Below are 21937 nucleotides of genomic sequence, written 5' to 3'. Positions count from 1 at the left end.
TGTAGCAAATTAGTAGCCATTTCAGAATATCTTCCATCTCTACCTTCAGTGAAATATCAGTCCAGTAAATTCGATTGTCTGTCACATCAAAATCCAGAGCTGAAGCTTCCTTAACTCCAGTAAGTGGAATAGCAACATTGTTGTTGTTTGTTTCTAAAGAGATTCTTCTAATATCTGCTCTCCGAGAAAAGAGAAGGAAAGCTTCTGGGACAATGCAGGTCTTCATGTCATTGATGAGCTCCAAGCCTATGGGACAAGCGCAGCGAAGGCCTTGTGGTCTGTACAGACACAGATGGCTGCAACCACCATTATCCTCTGCACAAGGGTTAGTACCTAAGCATACAAGACAAGGAAAAGCAATCATTACAGACTGTCTTCTTTTGAATACAAAGCCAGACCTCACATGTATCAACAAAATTATGAGCCTTTTAAGAAATAGAAGTAGTATTCTACCTTTTGCCCTGAATGAAGGCTGGACACGTACAGCCAAGCATTTTCACGTAGCAGCAATGCAAAAATATACCTCAACTACATTTAACTAATTCCCTGGAGTACAATCCAGACATGGCACCAAGAAACTAAAAGCCCTGCCCATATGGCAGGATATTCAGGATACGTGACAAGTTCTGTGATGCCACAGCTCAACTGTACCAGTGTTTTGAAAACCAATTTGAAACTAGATCCTGTGTTTTCATTCCACAAATACCACAGAGCATAACGTACTTCTGCTTGTTTTTAAGGATGATTTTGCAGTATTCATTTGAGAAACACTGAAAAGACTAAAAGTGGCTCATTCTTAGCTCTTGCTCACCAAGAGCACATGTTCAGACTGCAGGATGAATACCTGCTACAGCTACAACTCCAAAAGCAGCTGGGCTAACCTAACAGTCTGCTGTTCTCATTTTCCCTGATCTCCTCTCCTTACTGGATCCAGGGTTATTCAGACCTATGAGGTGTTCCAATTACCTAAGCAGGAGAATGCATGGGAGCGTCATGGGCATTGGGAATGTCTGATTTTTTGTCTTACTATTCGGCCAGGTTAGAGAACTGAAGCATCACACAAAAGACACACACTCCTTCAAACTGCAGGCTGCAGCTATCAGGCAAGAAACTGTATTCTAAAAACCTGACCTGGTTTAAGGCGATCCCTTCAAAAGAACACTGGTGAAATTCTCAATTTTATTTTACTAGTGTGATTTGTAGAGTCACTCACCAATTATCTGGTGTACATTTGTAGCTTTGAGGCCCATGAGATCAGGCAGTTGATCAATGATGATTTCTCTTTCTGCTGTCCGCTTATGCACACGTTCAATACTGCGTCTTTGCCAGTCTGTCCAATAAACATAGTCTCCCAATAATGTGAATCCAAAGATGTGAGGAAGTTTGTCCTCTACAAGAACTCTTCTCCCACTTCCATCAGCATTCATGACCTGTGAATACACATGAACACACACAAAAACTTCCCATTACCCAAGGATATTCCAAGATTGTAAAAAAAGGGTGACTTAATAAACTACTGTTTTCACATCTCCCTCTTGGTCTTGCCTTGGTGGAATGGCATAGCCTTAGATAAGTCTGTATGATTTCCTATTCTTTCCATGGCTCAAAGACTTGTGCAGTCACAACCATAACACTGTCAAATGGATGATGTCTTGTGGTAAAAAAAATGTCCTAGCACATGAGAAATGAGAAGACTGGTTTGTAACAACCCCTACCCTTTGTCTATGAATGAGCAGAGAAGGAGAGAGGAAAGGTACGGAGAAACAACATTGGAATTCATAGCTTTCTCAGCATATGGTATAATGTGCAAGTGAGTAAGATAAACTGTTTTTAAGCTCACTGAAAAAAAAATGAAAAAAAAAAACAAAAGCTAAAACCTTCAGAATAACTAAATTTTACCTTAAATCTTTTCTTGGTCACAAAGCTCTAAGCACTGTCACATTTAGTCTCAGTATGTTAGAAGGGGAACCAAATCTTTATAAGCACAATTCCTGTATTCCTTATAAAGCACATACAGGGGCTTGGCATGCTCTCTGGCTTCTAGGAATAAACTCGGTCGGTTGTTTTTTTGTTTGTTTTTTCTTCCTTTAAGTCAACTACTCTGTGGAATTGGCTTACCAAAAGCAAGCAAACAAACAAACAAACAAAAACCAGATCTCCAGTCTACTAGCATATGCAGCACACTTCTACACACACACCAATAAATACATATGTTTCACAAAAATGAGATGAGGCATTACTTAGTGGAATGCTTTTTCCTGAGTTTCCCCTAAAATTCTTCTGATAGTCAGCACAGTACTTGCAGCTACACTTTGCGCTAAGGTGCATTTACCGTTCCAAACCTATAACTTATGTCCTTTATACTAACAACCAACTCCAAACATAGCTTTTCCTATCACAGATTGTTTAGATAGGCTCAGAGCCCAGTACAATTGCCTGATTTCCAGACTTCCTTTCAATAACAAACTCTGCTCTTCCATTTTTATTCTGCTTCAGAAAATTCCAGCATCTGCTGGCTCTCAGTTCCTAGCAGCATGCTTTCTACATTCTGTTTTGATAAATGAGGCTCCTAAACAAGAGTAATGGTTATCTTTAGAACTGGGGACATAGATTTAACATCCATAAGAATTATAACCCATGAGTTACAGTTCTTAACACTATTATGAAAGAACACTACTAAGAAAGCATCACTATCACAAAGAAAAATTGCTCATTCCTTTGTCTACTACCCCTTTCTAGCCATAGCACACAACTTGAACTTCTGGGATGACTTTCACCCTCCCCCTAAAACTACGGAGATAAGCCATTTCTTTGCAATGGATTAATATATGGTAATTAGTGCTTGTTAACTGAATCAAACAGACATATGAAACAGGCAGATGCTGGGAAGTTAATCGACTCAATACACACAGTTGTAACCAGTGAAACATAACTATCACAGGGCACTACCTTTAGATACTACAGTCTTCCCTTTGTACTTAGAAAGGAAGAAACCATTGCATTTAGGAGGTGTTCAACTACTGGCAAAAATTATTAGTTGGAAGATGTACAGTGTGATGAGACTTTCTCCAGCAAACTTAAGGGAGCTGTTCAAATACGTTTTGTCGTCTTATTCTGAAAGATAACCAGAAAAAGAGACAGGAGGACTGAAACATTAATATCTGCTTTTAATTAATTTCTGTTCTGCCACATACACATTATTCTGAAAGCCAGCTTTATGCCAGCTAGACAAAACAGATGCCTATTAATATGCTTACACACACCTGCCACTCTCCTTCCTCTGCAGTCTTATCTGATATCACACATCTGTGTGATATTCCTTAATGTAAATATCTGCCTATTAGGTACCACCACAGAAATTGTTCCATGGCACCACAAGGTCTGTCCTCACTTCAGCGATGCTTTAGGAGATTTGAATAGAATCTTGTCAGGTTAAAGTACCAAACAGTCTAGAGTAAGCAAAGTGACAAGGGATATAACACACAAACAAAATATATGATGAAAAAAAAAAGAGTTACTAATCAATAAACTCCAAAAACTTTCAACATAATCTTTTCAAAAACTGAAATTTACTTGCATCCCTGAGTCCCATCTGATACTGCTTTCTGCATTCATACCCTTTCTCCAGTCTCAGATGGATCAGCTGAACACAGTGAAGACTAGCACAACTAAATCCCCCATACGTGAAACCCATTTTCTACTATGAGGCAATGTCTCCAGTGGACTATGCTGTTTTAACCACAGTGTGGTGTGGGTTTCACATTCTGAGGCCATTCTGAATACTGCCAGCCACAGTGAGAATATACACAAGAGGAAACAGATGCAGTGTAACCACAAACACTACCTAGACTGAAAGAATGAGATGTTCCATGGAAAAAAGAAAATCATGTACAGAAATTAAATAGCCTCAGAAATTTGCCAGATGTCCTGCCTGTAGTGTATTTTGCTTATCATAAAACAGTAATTAATGCAAATCTGTGGGCTCAAACACACAGCTTATTCAAAACAAATAAATTAGTGATAAAAATGTGGGCATATTTAAGATGCTGTATTCAGTGCAAGGAGGGGGAGAGTGCAGTGCTGACTCAAGTAACGGCACATAACTGAATGCATTTTGAGACACTGGATGAACACAGGGCTCTGAATAGCAAAGAATATGCATCCATGCTTTCAGTTTTGGTAAAAGAATTTGAATATACAATCATAGAATCACAGAATCCTTAGAGTTGGAAGGAACCTTTAAGGTCATCCAGTCAAACTCTGCTGCAATGAACAGGGACGTCTACAGCTTGACCAGGTGCTCAAGAGCCTGGTTCAGCCTGGCCTTGAAAGTCTCCAAGTATGGGTATTCCACCAGAACAGCCCCAGCTCTTTCAGCCTGTCCTCACTGGTGATTTGTTCCATTCCTTGGATCGTTTTTGTGGCCCTACTCTGGATGTGCTCCAACAAGTCTCTCTCTTTCCTGTACTGAGGACTCCAAATCTGGACTCACTACTCCAGGTGAGGTCTCACCTGTGCAGACTAGAGTGGGAGGATCACCTCCCTCTACCTGATGGCTGCTCTTTATTAGATGCAGCCTAGGATACAATTGGCCTTCTGGACTGTGAGGGTACACTCCTGACTTATGTCCAGCTTCCCATCCACCAGTACCTCCAAGTCCTTTTCAACAGGGCTATGATCAATCCTTTCATCCCCCAGCTTGTACTTGTGGAGGTTGCCTTGACTCAGGTGCAAGATCTTGTACTTGGCGTTGTTGAACCTCATGATGTTCAACTCACTTCCACTGCTCAGTCTGTCTAAGTCTCTCTGGATGGCATCCCATTCCTTGGGCACATTAAAAGCTTCCCACAGCTTGGGGTTTCAAGACTGCCTATAAAATCTCTATTTACATTTGCAGGACCATTTCCAGTTGATATAAATACACGACATGCAAATTTTCAAACAGAATGTAGAGTTGCAATTAGATATTCAACTCAAAAATCTGGTTTCAGAACAAGGTCAAATATCACACTAGTTTTATGCTTTTTTTCCTCTCTTCCTCATTTAAAACAAAAACAAAAACAAAAAAACTTTTAAAGAACAATATTACGAATTAAAATGTTTTTTTACTTACATATTAACAATAGTGTATGTTTGGTGAGGGCTGCTCTGAAAGTAATGCCTCCTGTTTTATTATGTTGGCCCACAAAATCAAATGTGGATATTGCTGACATGGCAGTAAAGGTTAAACTAGTATTCCATTACCTTTTGTTGCTGTGGGAGAGAGATGGCATCAAAGGAGTAGTCTGGCAAATGGCATCTGATATGGAAGTGTCTATGAAGCAAAGATGCGTCACTGAATTCCTCTATGTGGAAAAAATTACTCCCACTGACATTGACCGATGTTTTCTTAATTACTATTGAGACTAAACAGTGAACCTGAGCACAGTGAGGTGGTGCGTGGTGTGTTTCAGCAGTGGCGACAGTGGGTCAGATTGTTATGAGCGCAGCATAAAGGCTCTTGTACATTACTGGGAAAAATGCATAGCTAATGGTGGTGACCATGTTTAAAAAGCGTTTTGTAGCTGAGAATTTGCTCTAGCAAACAGTATTACTGTGTTTTTTGTATCTGTTGCTGTTTCCATGGGAATAAATAGGAGGCATTACTTTTGGTGCAACCTACTTATATGCAGCCCATAAAATTTCTGTTCCCTAAATTTGGCTCAGGCAATACAAAAGGCTGGATGCTCATTATCTATAGGTATGTGGATCTTAGTATATAAGAGACATAAAATGCACTAACTCATTAAACCTATTTGATTAAGGAAAAAAGAAAGTTGGGACAGTGTCTTTCTTAAAAAAATAACCTGGAAAGATAGCTAGAATGCCTTCTGAACATTACATTAACATTTCCATTTTCAGACTGGTTTAGTGAACTATGTATTTTCAGCTCACTTCTTGAAGCAACAGGTACAGAATGATTTTTCTGTTATGACTGCAGTAATATCACACAATTAAAACGTGTCTACTGCTAAAAAACAGTAGCTCTAACAGAGGAAAAGGGGTTTGGGAGGGGGAGCCCAGTTTCATTAGTCTTCCCATCTAAATGAAATAAAATAAAAATATCTTGATCAACTGCACTCTCTTTGAGTGAGTGAGCAGTCAAAACTTTGTCAGACAAAACACTGTCTGAAGAAAATGATTCTGTCAGTGTCACTAATGTACTAGCAACAACATTCACCCTCACTTCCAAAATGTTAAGGACTGTTTCAGACATGAAATGGGAAGACAACTCAGAACTTCACTGCAGAAGAGATACCTGGAACCTTCTATCTTTGCTTCATAAACCAAGTGTCTCCACAGCTGGCCTTACAATTTCTTACTATTAACTGCTACATAATAGCTTATAATTTTTAGTTTAACAGCTCCCGGTGCCCCCTGTTTCCTTTTGAGCTCTAATCACTTTCCTGAAGAATTTGAATTAATATTTTTCCTGAGCATGGATAATATTCATAATAGGAATGTAGTGAAGATAAATATGTAGAAACAGAAGAGATTATCTTTATAAACATCCCTTTTAATCACACTACACACAGTGCATAAGCTCATTATTTTCACAAAGGAGAACTGATCAATCAGTGCCTACAACAGACTTGTTTTCTCAATCATGGAATTCAATCTTAGAAAAAAATTGGCTGAGTTTTCAATGAATCTGACCAGGTCAGGTAAGGTGACAAGCACACGGGGAAGAGAGTTTACATTTGTAACCAGTGTGACAATTAACTGTGACATCTAGGAAATTTCACACGACACACACACTCACACAAAGGAATAATACGTTTGTAAAGAACAGTCTAAGACAGAATATCAAACTGATGCACAGAACAGGTTGAGAAGAGATTTTCACAGGTGAATGAAGATGTCTGGCTACAGAAATGAATTCTGGCATACTAATGCACAAGGTGGAGCAGCAACAGTCTGAAAGTGTTCTTTAATGTGGGGATGGACTATTTGGGAATAAGAGAATATGGGTGCAGAGAATCAAGAGCAAGCTCATTACTGAGATTTTGCAGCTTAATATTCATCAGCAAAGTCTTTATATGCATAAATATGCATGGAAGCAAAGAAGGCTAGCCAAAACCAACATGAACCCCCACAGTGGTTTGGGGGGACAACTTCCAACTATAAAGTTTTGCAGCCCAACTTCTGATGCAGAACTACACCCAGCCGAATCAGAAACAGAAAATAGCTCAATATCTCTTCACATCAACCTCCACCACTTGAAACAATCAAAAATAATTGTTTTGAATACATCAGGCTTTTACAAAGAATCACAGAACTTGAGTTGGAAGAAGCCTTTAAAGGTCACCTGTGATGAACAGGGACATCCACAGCTTAATCAGGTTGCTCAGAGCCCTGTCTGGCCTCACCTTCCATGTCTCCAGGCACAGGGCATCCACCACCTCTCTGGGTAACCTGTTCCAATGCTTCAGTACCTTTTACTGTAAAATAATATTTTCTTATATCCAGTCTAAATCTCCCATTTTAGTTTGAAATTGTTTCCCTTGTCCTATTGCCACAGACCCTGTGAAAAAGCCTGCACCCTTCTTTCTTAGAGCCCCCGTTTAGATACTGAAAGGCAGCTATCATGTCTCCCTGGAGCCTTTCCTTTTCCAGGCAGAATAGTCTGAACTCTCTCATTCTGTCCTCATGGGGGGCACTTCATCCCTCAGATCATTTTTGTGTCCCTTCTCTGGACATGCTCCAACAGGTGTCTCTTGTACTGAGGTCTCCACATCTGGGCACAGATGTTAATGTTCTTGGATCTTAACTGGACGGATGTTTTAAACACTTTTTTTTTTCCTTTTTTACTTTTATATTAAAACACTTTGAACACCTGCATAAAGTACGTAAGTAGCAATTGCATAACATCATGCTCAAAACTTGTTTCTTTTCTTAATAACAAGGGAACAGTAGCACAAAGTCTTAGCTCAATGTTTGCAGTCCATGGCTAAAACGCCACTCAGATCCTTGAATGGACTCAGTAGACCTTACCAGTAAGCAACCTCTGGTTGCTATTTGTTTACTGTATATTATAGTTTCCCTATCTTTGACTTAATAAGGAAATTTAGTTCTTTAATTCAGAAGTTCAAAAGAAATGACTCAAGTGAAAAACGTGCAAAGTATGAACTATTTCATTTTTATATAATCTACTGTTTTCATACTGCAGGCCAAGGAGGCATTAAGAAATAAGTGGAAGTTCCCTGACAAAGTAAGTTTCTCAATTCTGAAAAAGGAGGATCCATCTTTATCCCACCCCTGCAATACAAACGTGGTGTTCCTTGCTGAAGGTAGATCCTGCATGCCACAACCAGGTGAACAGTGCACTGTAGATAAAATTAAGATGTCTGATGAAAAGGTAAGGTGTCCTTGCAAAATAAGAAAAGCTGAAATATGGAGGATAGGGCGTCCCTGCCAAACAAGATAAAGCAGATTAATGAAGGCTGAGGAAAAGAACTGGTTAAAGAAATTTATTTTGCAGATATACAGCCAGAGATGCTAGCTTAGCACCTGTTTGTAAACCTTGCTTGCTTGACAGGACAAGGAGGGATGGACTTTGTCAAACAGGATACAAACATAGCTCTAGTAGGACAAAACAACAAACTCTGAGTCCAGATTCCAACGTAAGTACAAACAAAGGAAATGAAGTGGGGTTAGCTGCAGGGGAGGATGAATGTGTGGCAGGCAAACCAAGAAGAATATGAACCCTGTGTACCTCAGCCAATAGGGAAAGGGGCAGCACTCACCATAGCATCAAGGTATGGGGATAAAAGAGGCTGTGACCTCTAATGGGCTGAGAGATACTTCCCGGAAATGCCTCTATTAGACTCTCCCTTCATTTGAATAAAGAAAGCTAAAAACTCCTCTCTCTGTTTTTGGAATAAAGAAGACTGAATAAGCCTATTGGAGCAGAAATTTTCCCAACAAAATTAGGAACAAAATCAACTTGAACTACCTCACTTCTAATACCCACGAAAAGCGTAATGCAATTTTACAAAAAGAGATGTGTTCAACACTTGTTTTAAAACATGGACCTGCTTCTGCCTCTCCATTTTCCAGTGTCTGTTTCAAAGTGGTGGATGGGGACACCATCAATAATCAGGCTTTCAAGACATCAGCATTTTGCAATATTAAAATATGCCATGTGACAACTTCGCAGTCAAAAAAAAAAAATAGTGAATGCTAAGAAAACAAAATTTCCTTATTAGGCTGGTAGTAAAATTGAGAAAGTTGTCATCAGAGGAAAATGCAGCCCTGCAATTTCGGGATTAGAATGTGAATTAGAGCATTCTCTAGATGCCAAGCTATTAGCTCCTGGGTCAAAGACAAAAAGGTCTTCTCTGTTCAAGAATTTTATACTCAAAATGTCTTAGTGGCATCCGCTTTCTGTTGTCTGACAAGGGGGGGGGTTCTGAAAGCTTGTGTGTACTTATGCTGAAAAACAGCAGGATGTAAGATTTTCTACATTAATCATGAGGATTAGAGACAGTAATGCTAGGAACGGCTAATAAATTTGGGAATGCAGAAACACTTCAAGTTAGAGCTGCACTCAGAAATCACTAGAGAATAGTTGCATTGTATAGGAGGCAGTCCTTTCTTTAAACTCACCACTAGTAGGTGTAAGCGGGTGTCATCTCTAGCTCTGAGAATGAAGAATAGGAAAGAAGATGAATAAAGAAAAATGAAGCACAGACTGAAAAATTGTGAGAAATCAGCCATATTCATTATTATTTCCTCTTAATGCACACAGCCACACATACACACATCCATTGATAATTGCTTTATCAATACGAGATTTGCTGACCATTAAAAATCCAACCTATGCCTTAAAACAGGTAGTGTACGTGCTCAGAAGACAAATATTCACTTGAGCAGGAAACATAAGACCAATTCAGCAGAGCAGATCATACATTTTTAACCTCATAGCACGGCAGGAAAATGCTTTAAACCTGTGGCAAGTCAATGAGAAATCTTCCCTACTGGTAAGCACAATAGCAGCCATCCATTTCAATAGAAGTTTATCAGCAGTGAAACCTGACCGAGATAAATGACGAAGCTGTTGAGCCACAGCCTGCTTCTGCCTGCTGCAGGCTGCCAGATAAAATGGGAACAAAAGCTCCCTGCTGTACCCCCTGCCAGTCTCCATTAACCCCTGCTGATGCTTTATTATCGTCTGGGGGCTCCAGAACAGCATAGCATGAAACAGTGCATAAAATATAAATAATAAAAGCCCCTGTGTGGCACAAACAAACCAGAAACATAGCTTGCAAGAAACGTTAATGTCAGTTGTGCTGCAATTAAATAATGTTTCTGAAGAATTCCACATACTGAAAAGGGAAAAAGCATGCTTTATTTAAAACCATGTATGGAATAGTACTTAAATGCAATAAAGTATCCAAACACATTTTTCCTGATTTTATCCCTACTCCCCATCCCGGACACACACAGACACAAACAAGTAAAGCAGAGACCAGTCACGTACCAGGTCTCTTCATGTTCAATTCTAAGTTTCTTATTTTGACCCTGTCACAACTATATTCTCTGTCGCAACTCTTCCACTGTCTTTTCTGCAAATGCAAGCTTAAAAATTTTACAGAAGATCAAACCATCTTCTAGTAAACACTTATTTAAAAAGAAATAAAAACAAGGAGGACAGGGAAGCTGTTACAAGACAGAATTCATGGTTGCCATAGAAGAGAAAGGCAGTGGGAGGAAAAGGGAAGAGATGAAATGTCAGTAATATTTTAGCTATTAGAGGTAATGACATTATAGCCTGATATTTCTGTAGCTTACTATAGCATAAACAATCTAATAAAAAAAAATACAGAGACCACACAAAATCCTGGGGAAAATTCACTAAGATTTATCAGTAATGAGACTCTCCACTGTATTTGCATTACTTATCACAATAAAGAAGAAACAATCTATTTAAGACTGAACTACTCTTTCAGATGAACACCCCTTCTTCACTCTATAGAGCCTACCCATGCTTTTCTAATTACAGAAACTACTAAACTGGCACGCCAATCTATCATTATCAGAGATCATCAATGTTCAGCCCATGCTTGCCTTTCTAAAATGTGATGAGCAAGCAGCAATCCCATGTCTAAGGAAAAACGTGAGGTTTTCCCGAATTTAATATGACAAACTAAAGAAACATTCCCTATTCAACAAATAGAAGGACGATATCAACATGGGAAAATTGAGGCTGTCAGTCCTAAGGTCTACCCATCCCAGTATCCTGTCTCAAAAAATAAAAATAACAAATTAGACCTACTGAACAGCAGAATTACACAGCCAATATGCATGTAAACTTCTTAAGAAGAGTCTTTGATTTTCCATAAATTTACAGTTCAGCAATTTGTGGTACAGAACACAAAGTTATGGATATGCAAACTTCAGTGGAATTCTCTTCCACAGATATTCAGTCTTCCTAATAACACCAATGAGCTTTAAATATCCCTGTTCACTTCCAAAACTTACACAGTTTGAAGAATCACCTTTCCTCAGCCCCCCCCCCCACCTATCATTTTCTCATGTCAATTCCACATGCTTCTGTCAATAATAGCTGTGAGGGAGCAAAAGAGTCCTTGACACTTTCTATAAACCTCTCGTGATCTTATACATCTGCCACACCCCCCTGAACGAACAACTTCGGCAATAAAAATACCATAATAAATTATTTTTAAAAACCACACAAAACAGCACAACCAAAAAAAACCTCAAACCAAATGAAACAAAAATCCAAAAACTTCAATGCAAAACTGTGGGAGAATTTCTTCTCTTGCTTTAAAGGTTTTACCCAGGCTTTTTCAAGATTGTCTGAATGCTAATAAGAGCCCTGTTTAATGCCATGGTTTTGGCTGGGATAATATTTTTCACTATATCTGGTAGCGTGCTATGATTCATGATAAAAATAGTGTTGATAAAACACCAGTATATATATTTAAGTTGTTAATGAGCAGTGTTCATACACAGCCAAAGATGTTTCAGCTTCTCTGACACTGCCCTTCCAGAGTGAAATGCTGGAGGAGCGCAAGAAGCTGAGAGAGGACAGAAGCAGGACCGCTGACTCAAACTGGCTAAAAGAATACTCCATTTTGCATGATATCATGTTGAGATGATAAAAGATGGAAGAGGAAGGGAGGGAGGCAGCAACTGGGCAGTGAATTGGCTCAGGAATTAAATGGGAACCATTCAGATGGTGATGAGAAATAGGATTCTATACTTGTTTCTGTTTGTTTGTTTTTTTTTTCCTTTTGTGTGTGTGATTCACTTCTTTCTTTTCCCCTCTCTCACTAAACTGCCTTTATCTCAACCCACCAGTTCTAACACTTCTATCTTTTTCAGTTCTCTCTCCTCAAGACACTGAGGGTTGCCGACAGTGACTGAACGGTGTGTGGTGCATAGCTACCTAGTGAATAAAACCTCAGTAGTCAACAAATGCAGAAGCAAGAAAAGTCTAACACTTGAAAACTCATGGGAAAAAATAACTAATAAGATTATAGTTATTTTCTGGATGTCCTGTATAAATGCTACATGAAAACCAGGATCAAATTCATTTACTGGCTTATATTAGTTTAAAAACAACAAAATGTAAATTGTCTTGGAAAGTTGTTTGTGCCAGATCAGATATCTTCTGCCTTGCTAGAGACACTGTAATATTGGGATTAACAATATATCATATGTTCTAGCCAGTTTGATGGAACTACAGCAGTAAACTCATGCTTAATCTAGTCAAAAACTCTGAACTGATTCAGCACTAAACAGAATCATTAGCAATGAATACAGAATCCTGGTTCATGATCCTTGAGGTTCCTTCCAACCAGGGCCATTCTGTGATTCTGTGTGATTCTGTGATTCTGGTCTGAGTAAGCCAGAAATGTGTGGGGGAAAAAATAATAAGAAGAAAACAATCTCTGTTTTGGTAAGCATGAGTTAGGGAAATGCCTAACCTTCCTTTCGCAAAATACAAAATAAATAAATAAATAAATAAATAAAATTCAAGGCAGTATCAGGGCAGAAGTGCTCAATCACAATCAAAACAAATAAATCTCTAATCACAGCTTAGTCTCCTTTCCCTTCTTTCCCTGGATCTGCTAAAAAGTTAGGGATATTACAGACTACAAGCCTTATTTTTTGGGACAAAGAACACCATGCTCTCTGAGGCTCTGTCAAGGAGTGCTTCAAAGCAAATCAGCTTGCAGGCTTGCAGTTATTTTGACTATATGGAGAGCAGTTACACGATCTTCTAGCACAAGATCATGACTTCCAGCTGATGTACTTGAAGTTATTTATAAGTGAAACAATTTCAGAAGACTAGGGAAAATGCAGTGCCTAATGTGATAAGTGCCAAAAAATACTTATTGTATTATAGATTCACTAAGGAAGGCTGTAACTCAACAAAAAGAAGGTAAACCTAACAGAATACAGTAAAACTAGGTATGGTTACTATGCTCCAGGTAGTAGCCAAGTCTCCTGCCTCCAGAAAGCATTCTGCCTTTTGATAATAAACTGAACAAATACAGCATATCAGAAAGAAAGTGAAATCTATCAACTTTCTGGAACCCTAATAAAACTAAGGAGATGCAAAGTACAGAAGATTTTTGGGAATACAATTATATGTAAAATGAGATTGATTTATCTATAATTTATTCTTACAAATTTTTTTTCTCTAAAATGTATCCATCTATCTAAGCAGCAGAAAGAACAATAGAAACATTAGTTTAACCTACAAACATTACTCCCAAGAAAAAAGTTTGATAATGATCTAAGAAGCAAATGAAACAAATCTTTATCATATAAAGATCATATTAAAAAAAAAAAAGAGAGAGAGAAAAAAAAAAGATGGAGAGATCTACTACACAGACACTATTTCCATTTTATAGATGGAAAATATCAGTAAGACCAGTGAGCAACTTGCCTAAAGTCAGAGAAAAAACTTAATTATTTCTTAAAGCAGAAATCAACCATTATCCTATTGCATTTTTGAACTGTATAAGAACTGAAACACTTAGAAAAATAGAGTAACTATGTTCTATAAGCCCAAGGAATTAAAAATGCAGGTGCAATTACAAACCTCTATTTTGTCAGTTTTTGCATCTCCCCAGTATATTTTGCTTTCTGCATAATCCAATGCCAGTCCATTTGGCCACCCAAGAGAGGTATTCACCAGCACAATCCTGTCTGAGCCATCTAATGCTGCCCTCTCAATCTTTGGAATTTCTCCCCAGTCAGTCCAGTACATGTACCTGCAATAGAAACAAAATCTTTAGCAGTCTTATTAAACCAAATTTTCAATATTTACATCACTGCTTCTGCACTACAATTCCCTGAAGCCAAACAGCACACAGAAAAATGCATTTCAAAGCCCAATATATTTTCTTACCTAAATAACAATGCCCAACACATCTAAAATAGTACTGACATGTAAGCAGACTGATACTTTACATATTTTACTCCTATATCAATTTTCTGAGAAAGACCACATGACAAATTGTATTAGCAAGAATAAACAAATGGATTTTAAAGAGCAAATAAAACCAAAACCGCAGAATTTATATAGTCAAAAGGGAGCAGTGGTCCCTAAGCCTCAGAGCATTAACTTTCAAAGAAGGCCAGTATTTCCATTTTGAAAACCTAGAAGTTCATCATTGTATCCCATTATCTGTGTGCATGTGAACAGAAGTATCTTCTTTGTCTAATACTTAAAAAGTGCTCATAAACAGCTCCTTACCCTACCATAGGATCCAGCACAATAGCTCTAGGTTCTTCCAGGTCTTCCGATATCAAGATTTTTCTCATGGTCCCATTAAGCCTTGTAACTTCTATACGGTCTGTGCCAGTGTCAGTCCAATATAGATTTCGGGCAACCCAATCCACAGCAATGCCATCAGGATGAGCAATCTGTGCTGTGACAACAAACTGACTACCTGACCCATCAATGAATGAGCGACGGATGGCCCTAACTTCATCGTCAGTCCAATAGATGTACCCTTCCAGAGGATCAAAGTCGATGGCAATGGCATGACGGATGTCTTCCAGTGGCAAAACGATGTCCGTAAAATCTGGAGTGTCTAAGGAAATGCGTCTCAAATCTGTACGGCGGGCTAGAAGCAGCAATTCAGTGGCACCTACATGTGTAAGGCAAAAACACAACCATCTTACAAACACTGTACAGTAGTGGTAAACCTGATTCTCCACTATTCACTGCAGGCGAGTCCAGCTGCTCTGATTTCAGTAGTGTCTATCCAAACTGATGGGCACCATCAGAGAATACCACTCAAAAGCTTCAAATGTAAGGTTAATCTTCTGAAGAACAAACCAGATATATCTATAGAGGAAATTCACTGGTTATTTCCTTGTCCAAAACCTATTATGCTGGACCTGTTTTCTATCCAGATCATTCCCTCCAAAAGATACTGAAATAGCTATGAAGCGATCATGCTATGGTTTTCTGCAAATAACAGAAGGTCTGCAGTCGCTCAGATGGAAAAAGTAATTAAACCATTTATTGACTGTAGTTGTTGGTATAGTGGATGACTGTCACAAACAAGCTGTGTGTGTTTCAGCAGCACCCTTAGAGGGAGAACTGTAATGGAGTCACACTGAACTGAAAGCATACAAAAGACCTTTTTTAGGTCAAAAGTCAGAATCCTAATAAATAGCTAAGATCAGCTTGCACTGCAAAAGATGCTTTCACACAGGACAATATGAGCTACTACTGAAGTACTACTGAAGTAGTACACTGCTAGGCACCTGATTGATAAAGAACTGATTGTCTATCCTATCTTATTCTTGTTTCATTTTATATTCCATCTTGCAAGATTTTAGTCTAATGAAGGCTAAACAATCACCATGCCCCATTCCAATTTAACTGGCTTATCAGTTTGGAGTCTCAGGGAGATAAGAGCAGTTTAGGCCTTGGGGAAGTCTGAGCTGAGGTAAAAAATGCACACAATCCAAATGCAAGGAAAGTATGTTGGGACAGCTCTCTTCAAATAGCAATGGGAAAGGTTTGGCAGGGGGTGACCTATGTGCAAGTGCAGAGGAAAAAAACATCAAGTATGGGGGAGAGGAAGGTTTAAGTAAAATATAAAAACACTCCAGTGAAAAAGAGTCATTATAAAGCTACACGCTGTTCATGCTTGATCTTACAAATGTATAAATAAGGTGTAGGACATTAAAAGAGTAACTACTAAGGTAACTAGGTAGCTAATTTTAAAATACATATATTTAATGCTTAATGCCAATTTTATTTTTTTTAATGTCAGTAATTGTGGTGGGTGCTGGATGAAACCTCACCGAATGTCAAACTCTGGACAGATGCCAAAGCAGCCACTGCTTCACTGAGAGCAATTTTAACACATTAAAAATATGTAACATGCTTTTGCAGTACTGCAAGAAACTCTACTTTTCAACAGCTGAAGTTCAGATTATTATTACAAGTGTTCCTGATTAGTAGTCTAGAATGGATTTAGATCAGCTTAGGATCCTATGTCCTAAAACACATTCCATTAAAAGACACGTATACATTACTCAACTGTTCCTAGTGAATAACTCTTATATAGTAACTAATATCAGGAAGAGGGAACCTTTAAATACATGTATAAACATCCTTCAAAATAATTTAAAGCACGTGACAGGGTAAATGAAAAACAGGCATGTTAAGAAGGTTTTTATGATTATAAAAGCAACCAATCTTGTCACAGCAGTCTATACGTACATCTGTGTTTGTTGCTACTAACTATACAAAACAAGGAATGATTAAGATCTAAGTATTAACCTGCATTATGGTCATTTGAGGTATTAATATGTAACCAAGCATTAACTATTAAGGTTCAATACCTTAAGCACTTCTTTCCTTACCAACTTCACAGTCATTTACTCAACTTACCCTTTAAACAAATCTGTACATATATTGGTAATAGTAATAAATTGCTTTATCTAATGAAATTAACAGTAAGCTCAGATTTCCAAATAGTTCGGAAGCTATATATGAATAGTCTACTATATATATGCATACATACATATATATAAATCTAAGGCATAATTTAAAAATAATTTCTATGTTGAAGTGGACAGCCATCTTGAAGAACCAATGCCAGTTCCCCAGAAAGACTGGTTTGAGTACAACTATGCCTTCACAAAAGCTCACCCTTAAAATCGACCAGCTGACCTTCCAATTGTTCTTGAAGTGAAGTCATTTCAGCAGTTTCAGAATCCTGCTTCCAGGTTGCAACACTTGTTTGGTGCAATAACGTAGTGTGTCTAAACCTTAATTCAGCATTAGGAAATTACTGCCTTTCAGTCAACTCATGTTGCACAGGGGATTCCTGAACTAAAAGTGTTCTGCATCTGTAGAATCGTCTAACATTCTCCCATGTGACTCCAATCAAACAATAAAAAGTTTAGTTTACTTTAAGGCTATTATTCAGGCATTAGCAAACTAACATCTCAGCTGCTTAGTCAGATCACCACTCATTCCATTCAGGAAAGAGAAACTGAGCACAGAAACATCTCATTTCAAGGTAGGCTAGGTGAAAAGCACTTCAGATACCTTTAGGCTTGTCCTGACAATAGCAAGAACAGCAAACGCAAGAGCTGAGTGCATTTATGGTATGATCGCCCTACCATCTCTTTTGCAGTAAAAAATAAAAATTAATAAATAAATAAGGCAATCTGGGAACCAGAACGATTTGAACTTGTGCAAAAGACCAGCTGCAAAAAAAGTCTGGTGCTGCTAAGAACCAGTCAGAAGACTGCTCAAGGTACTCAAAGCTGAAAGGACACAACAGAATTGATCAGTTTTGATCATCTCTACTCCAGAGTGCAGTTACAATGCAAAAGCCAAAATGTGACTGCAGGATCTCCATACTTCATCACTCCATCTCTTGCATATGGCTGTACCATAGTCAAAGTCAGGCCCTTTTGCTTACCCCCTTTACTGATCTTTCAGACAATCAATCCTAAGCGACCCATAAATTATTTAACACAAAAACCAAAATTACAACCAAACAACCGAAAAGAAACCTAAACAACCACATCTTTTACAGCCCATTCCTACTGGGGACCAATATTCTTTCTGAAGTGCCTCAGTGCAGGAGACATCTAGGACAGTTAGCAGTTTTTCTAAGAACAAGCCCCTTACTTAAGGCATCTAAATATGGACATAAAAGCTTTACTCCAGACTCTTGTATTTGAAAGCTTTAGCCTACTTTTATTAAGTACTTTTGAAAGCTGGGATTACAAGCTCATGGATAGTGCATTACATTAGCCCAAGAACTAATACTTCCTTCAAAAAGTCACTATTAAGAGTCAAAACAATTTAAATCTCTGTGCTAACTGAAGTTAAGGGGGGAAAGAAGGACAAAAGGAGAAACAGCAAATATACAGATATATGCAGTAACATAGCTTTTAAGTTCAGTGTCTAATGCCATGATAACCTTTAGAATTAATTACACTTCCCAAGCATATAAGTCCTCAGTCATTTGTAAGTTACGGAACTTTAAAACCAACAGTGGTTGCTGAAGCCAGTAATACTACACAGACACATACTCAGGAACCTTCAGATAAGAAATGCTAGATCTAGATATACAGTCGTTTCTCTGTAAATGATAAATCAAAATCATTAATAAAACCTTAGAACAGTTATCACACATTTGATAAATGTCTTTTCCCAGTTGGAAAAAAACTATTGCCAGAGAACTCCTGATCTTACAATGCAAATAGATGCACTCAGTCTTAAAAACCAACCAAACCAACCAAAAGCCACCACCACCAAAAATACCTACAAAGGTAAAAGGACATTTATCTGAAATTATTTTTAGTTTTCTCTCCTTTAACACAAACAATAGAGCTCGGGTATTAAATTAACATCCTGATCTGTCCAGTGAAAACACTGGCAATTCCAGACAAAGAAGATTTGTTTTTGAATTTAGGTCCGCCCAGTGCAAACTTCTACTTACTTTCCCAGATTCAGCTTTTTTTCCTCAGCACAAACCATGGATCTGAACTGGTAAAAGCAAGTGTAGAAAATAAAGAAGGAAAAATCACCTCAGGCAAAGTTGCACAGGGATGGATAAGTGTTCAGGCACTAACACGAATATAATTCCAAAGACAGAGTTGGAAGCTAAACCTATTTATTTGAATAAAAATGACTACTGAACAGGTCATTTAAATGTAGCATACCAGAGTGAGAAGAACAGTGGTGCCCATAATACCACAAAAGAGAAGACTCAGTTATGTACTAACAGGAGGGGGAACAGAAAGAGGTGCTGGGTTCTGCTTCTGCTCATCAACGGCAATGCAGAAATGGCACAGATTTGCTTCAGTAGAAGGTGAAACTGGGAAAAATTATTTATTGCGAGTGGTCAAACACAGGAACAGGTTTCCTGGAGAGGTGGTTGATGCCCCACGCATGTCAGTGTTCAAAAGGCATTTGCATAATGCACTCATTAAAGTGCTTGAATTTTTAGTGAGCCCTAAAGTGGACAGGCAGACAGACTTGATGGTCTTTGTAGGAATTTTCCAACTGAACAGTTCTATTCTATAAAAATGTGAATACAGAAGAACAAGCTAAATGACTACAAATACAATGCCAGCATAGGTAAGAGTACCCTACTGTGTGCTCAGAAGAGACTGTATTCTCTGGACATTTCTGACAGAGAAAAAGGTGGCCATGACAACTAGATGCTCTTCCTCCCATCTTGGGGGATAGAGGTTTTCAAACGCTCACATAGAAAATAGGAGATCTGTCTGCTGCAAGCCCACATCTCAGTTAGCTGCTTTGTACTGTCAGTGCTGTGTATATTTCTATTATCAGTATTATCAGTTCTTGGGAAAATAGCTGATTTTATTCCCAATCATCACTCTTTTCTGAAATATGATGGAAAAGTGTTTATAAGCAGTGGATAGGGGTTTATTGTCCAGAACTCTCACAAAAACAGTTAAATTACCCTAAGGTGTAATGGAAAAATAAAAGACAAAAAGCCAAGAAACCAACACAGAGGGGGAAGAAGAGAGAGAAAAGATTTCCTATAAACCAAGATTATTCAAAAATGCTAGGTTGTCATGGAAACTGCTCGGGGAGGGTCAGCCAGCCTCACCTTTGGCTGCAAGGATCATCTGTCAAAGCCAAACCACTGCAAACAGCACAAACAGGCACTCAAAATTCACTCATCAAATTCCTGCAGATCCTGGCCAGGGCTCATTGACACTGAGAAGCAAACTCGTTAACAAAGAGGCTCCTTGCAGCATGAAACAATTTAGTTTAGTAACTGTCCTGATTTTAGCTCTACTGCTTGGAGACAAAACTGTCTTCAAGAAATTAATTTGCCTTAGCCTCACTTTCACTATTTTCTTTTTCTTTTTTTTTAACCTGTTTGTCATTCCTTTCTTTCCCCACAGTTCTAATGTTCTTATTCCAAGATAAGCTGTAATTACTCAATCAGTGTTTCAGTGTGTTTCAGCCCAGTAGGTACATACTGAAACAAACTGAAGAACTGAGGTGAAAATATTCTGTTCTCAGGGTTCAGCTCCACTTTCACAGCACCTGTAGTAAGCAGGCAAGTATAAATAGGAAAAAAAAATAATCACACAAAAACCAACAGCAAGAAACCATAAGCACACTGCTGCCCCTCCTCAATAAATACTTGTCACACTAATTTCAATAGTATACACAAAAAAGAGAAAATACATTTTCTTTACTGGTATCACTAGGCAGCCTAAAGAAAGAAAGTCAATGCAAACACTAGAGATTTATATGCAAAATGTGGTCTGTGGCTAGGCTAGCTGTGCTTGCCCACCATTCCCTCCTTCCCTTCCTCAAATCAGTCACTGCAGCCTTTGCAACTGTGAGCAGAGATCACAGTGAAGCCCTGACTTGAAGAGCTCTGGCAAGTTATAGGTCACTCACATAAGCCCTAAGTCTGCTACCCACACCTTTATTCAGTGAGAAGAAAGAATGCTCTCTGCAGAGTGAGAAAAGGATCAAAAATGTTTTGTTTTTGGGCACACATAGCTCTAAACACTGAAACAATAAGCAACAAGCCTCCAGGACTCCCCTAGCCCTTATACTCTTTGTGGAAGTTGGCTCTGTGTAGGACTGTCAGTTAAGTGAAGCCAATGGATCTGAGGCTGTATGGGAAATTGGTAATCACAGCCTGAACCTCTGATTAATCAGCTGAGGCAAAGGTTGGGTCAGCTGTGGGAGCACAGGTGAGAGTAATTTAGCTGTGCTCCCGGAAGGGGTGGAGCCTAGACCACATTTAAGGGCTGACCCCCCCCCCCCCCCCCCACTGAGGCAGCATCTCTTGGAGATTGCTTCCTGGTGGAGATTGCCTCAGCTTTTCTAGCTAAGGCATCAATATTGGTGAGTTTCTCTTTACCTTTTGAATATTTACCGTCTTTCATATTATCCACCCTTTCAGAGGTGTAGCTGTAGCAGATTGTTTCTCTTGCACATGGGATAATTTGGTTCTAACTCTAAGTAAGTAATGGAACATAGCACCCACTGAGCCAAGTATGTGTGGATGTGATTTTTCTCTCACCCACCCATTTTCCTTCTTAAAAATGAACAGTGAGAGGATTTCTTTGGAAAAAATATGCAACAGCAGAGCAGTTGTTAAAAATACAGCATCACATTGATAAGCATGTGATAATTGCTCTTTTAAGATGCTTTTTGCATAGGGACAGACAGCAAGCTGTAATGCCTCAATGTCTCAGTAATTTGCTTAACAGAATTTCTGGTAAAAGAGGAGCTGTGTTTGTGAGCCAAGTATACGTTATGGCTGAATGAGAAGAAATAATTTGGCTTATCATATTTTCAGGGAGTAGGAGGAAAAAAAACCAAAAAACAACAGCCTTGTGTTCTGAGACATAAGGAATAGCTGAGAAA

General features: G+C 38.6%; 1 protein-coding gene across 2 annotated transcripts in view; it reads right to left on the bottom strand.

Moving 5' to 3' along the window:
* The window catches only part of LRP6 (LDL receptor related protein 6), a 122026-nt gene that overhangs the window by 32672 nt on the left and 67417 nt on the right, over positions 1-21937 (bottom strand). For both annotated transcript variants that reach the window (XM_085543625.1, XM_015870801.3), the window contains 4 exons: positions 14777-15173; positions 14120-14291; positions 1214-1430; positions 44-333 (listed from right to left, as the gene is read on the bottom strand). In XM_085543625.1, the coding sequence (XP_085399751.1) occupies positions 44-333; positions 1214-1430; positions 14120-14291; positions 14777-15173 (1076 nt within the window). The remainder of the gene's footprint in view (positions 1-43; positions 334-1213; positions 1431-14119; positions 14292-14776; positions 15174-21937) is intronic.

The sequence above is a fragment of the Coturnix japonica genome, chromosome 1, assembly GCF_054131305.1.
Source record: "Coturnix japonica strain WE chromosome 1, WE-NBRP24, whole genome shotgun sequence".
NCBI lineage: Eukaryota > Metazoa > Chordata > Aves > Galliformes > Phasianidae > Coturnix > Coturnix japonica.
This window is presented reverse-complemented; position numbering and strand designations above follow the sequence as displayed.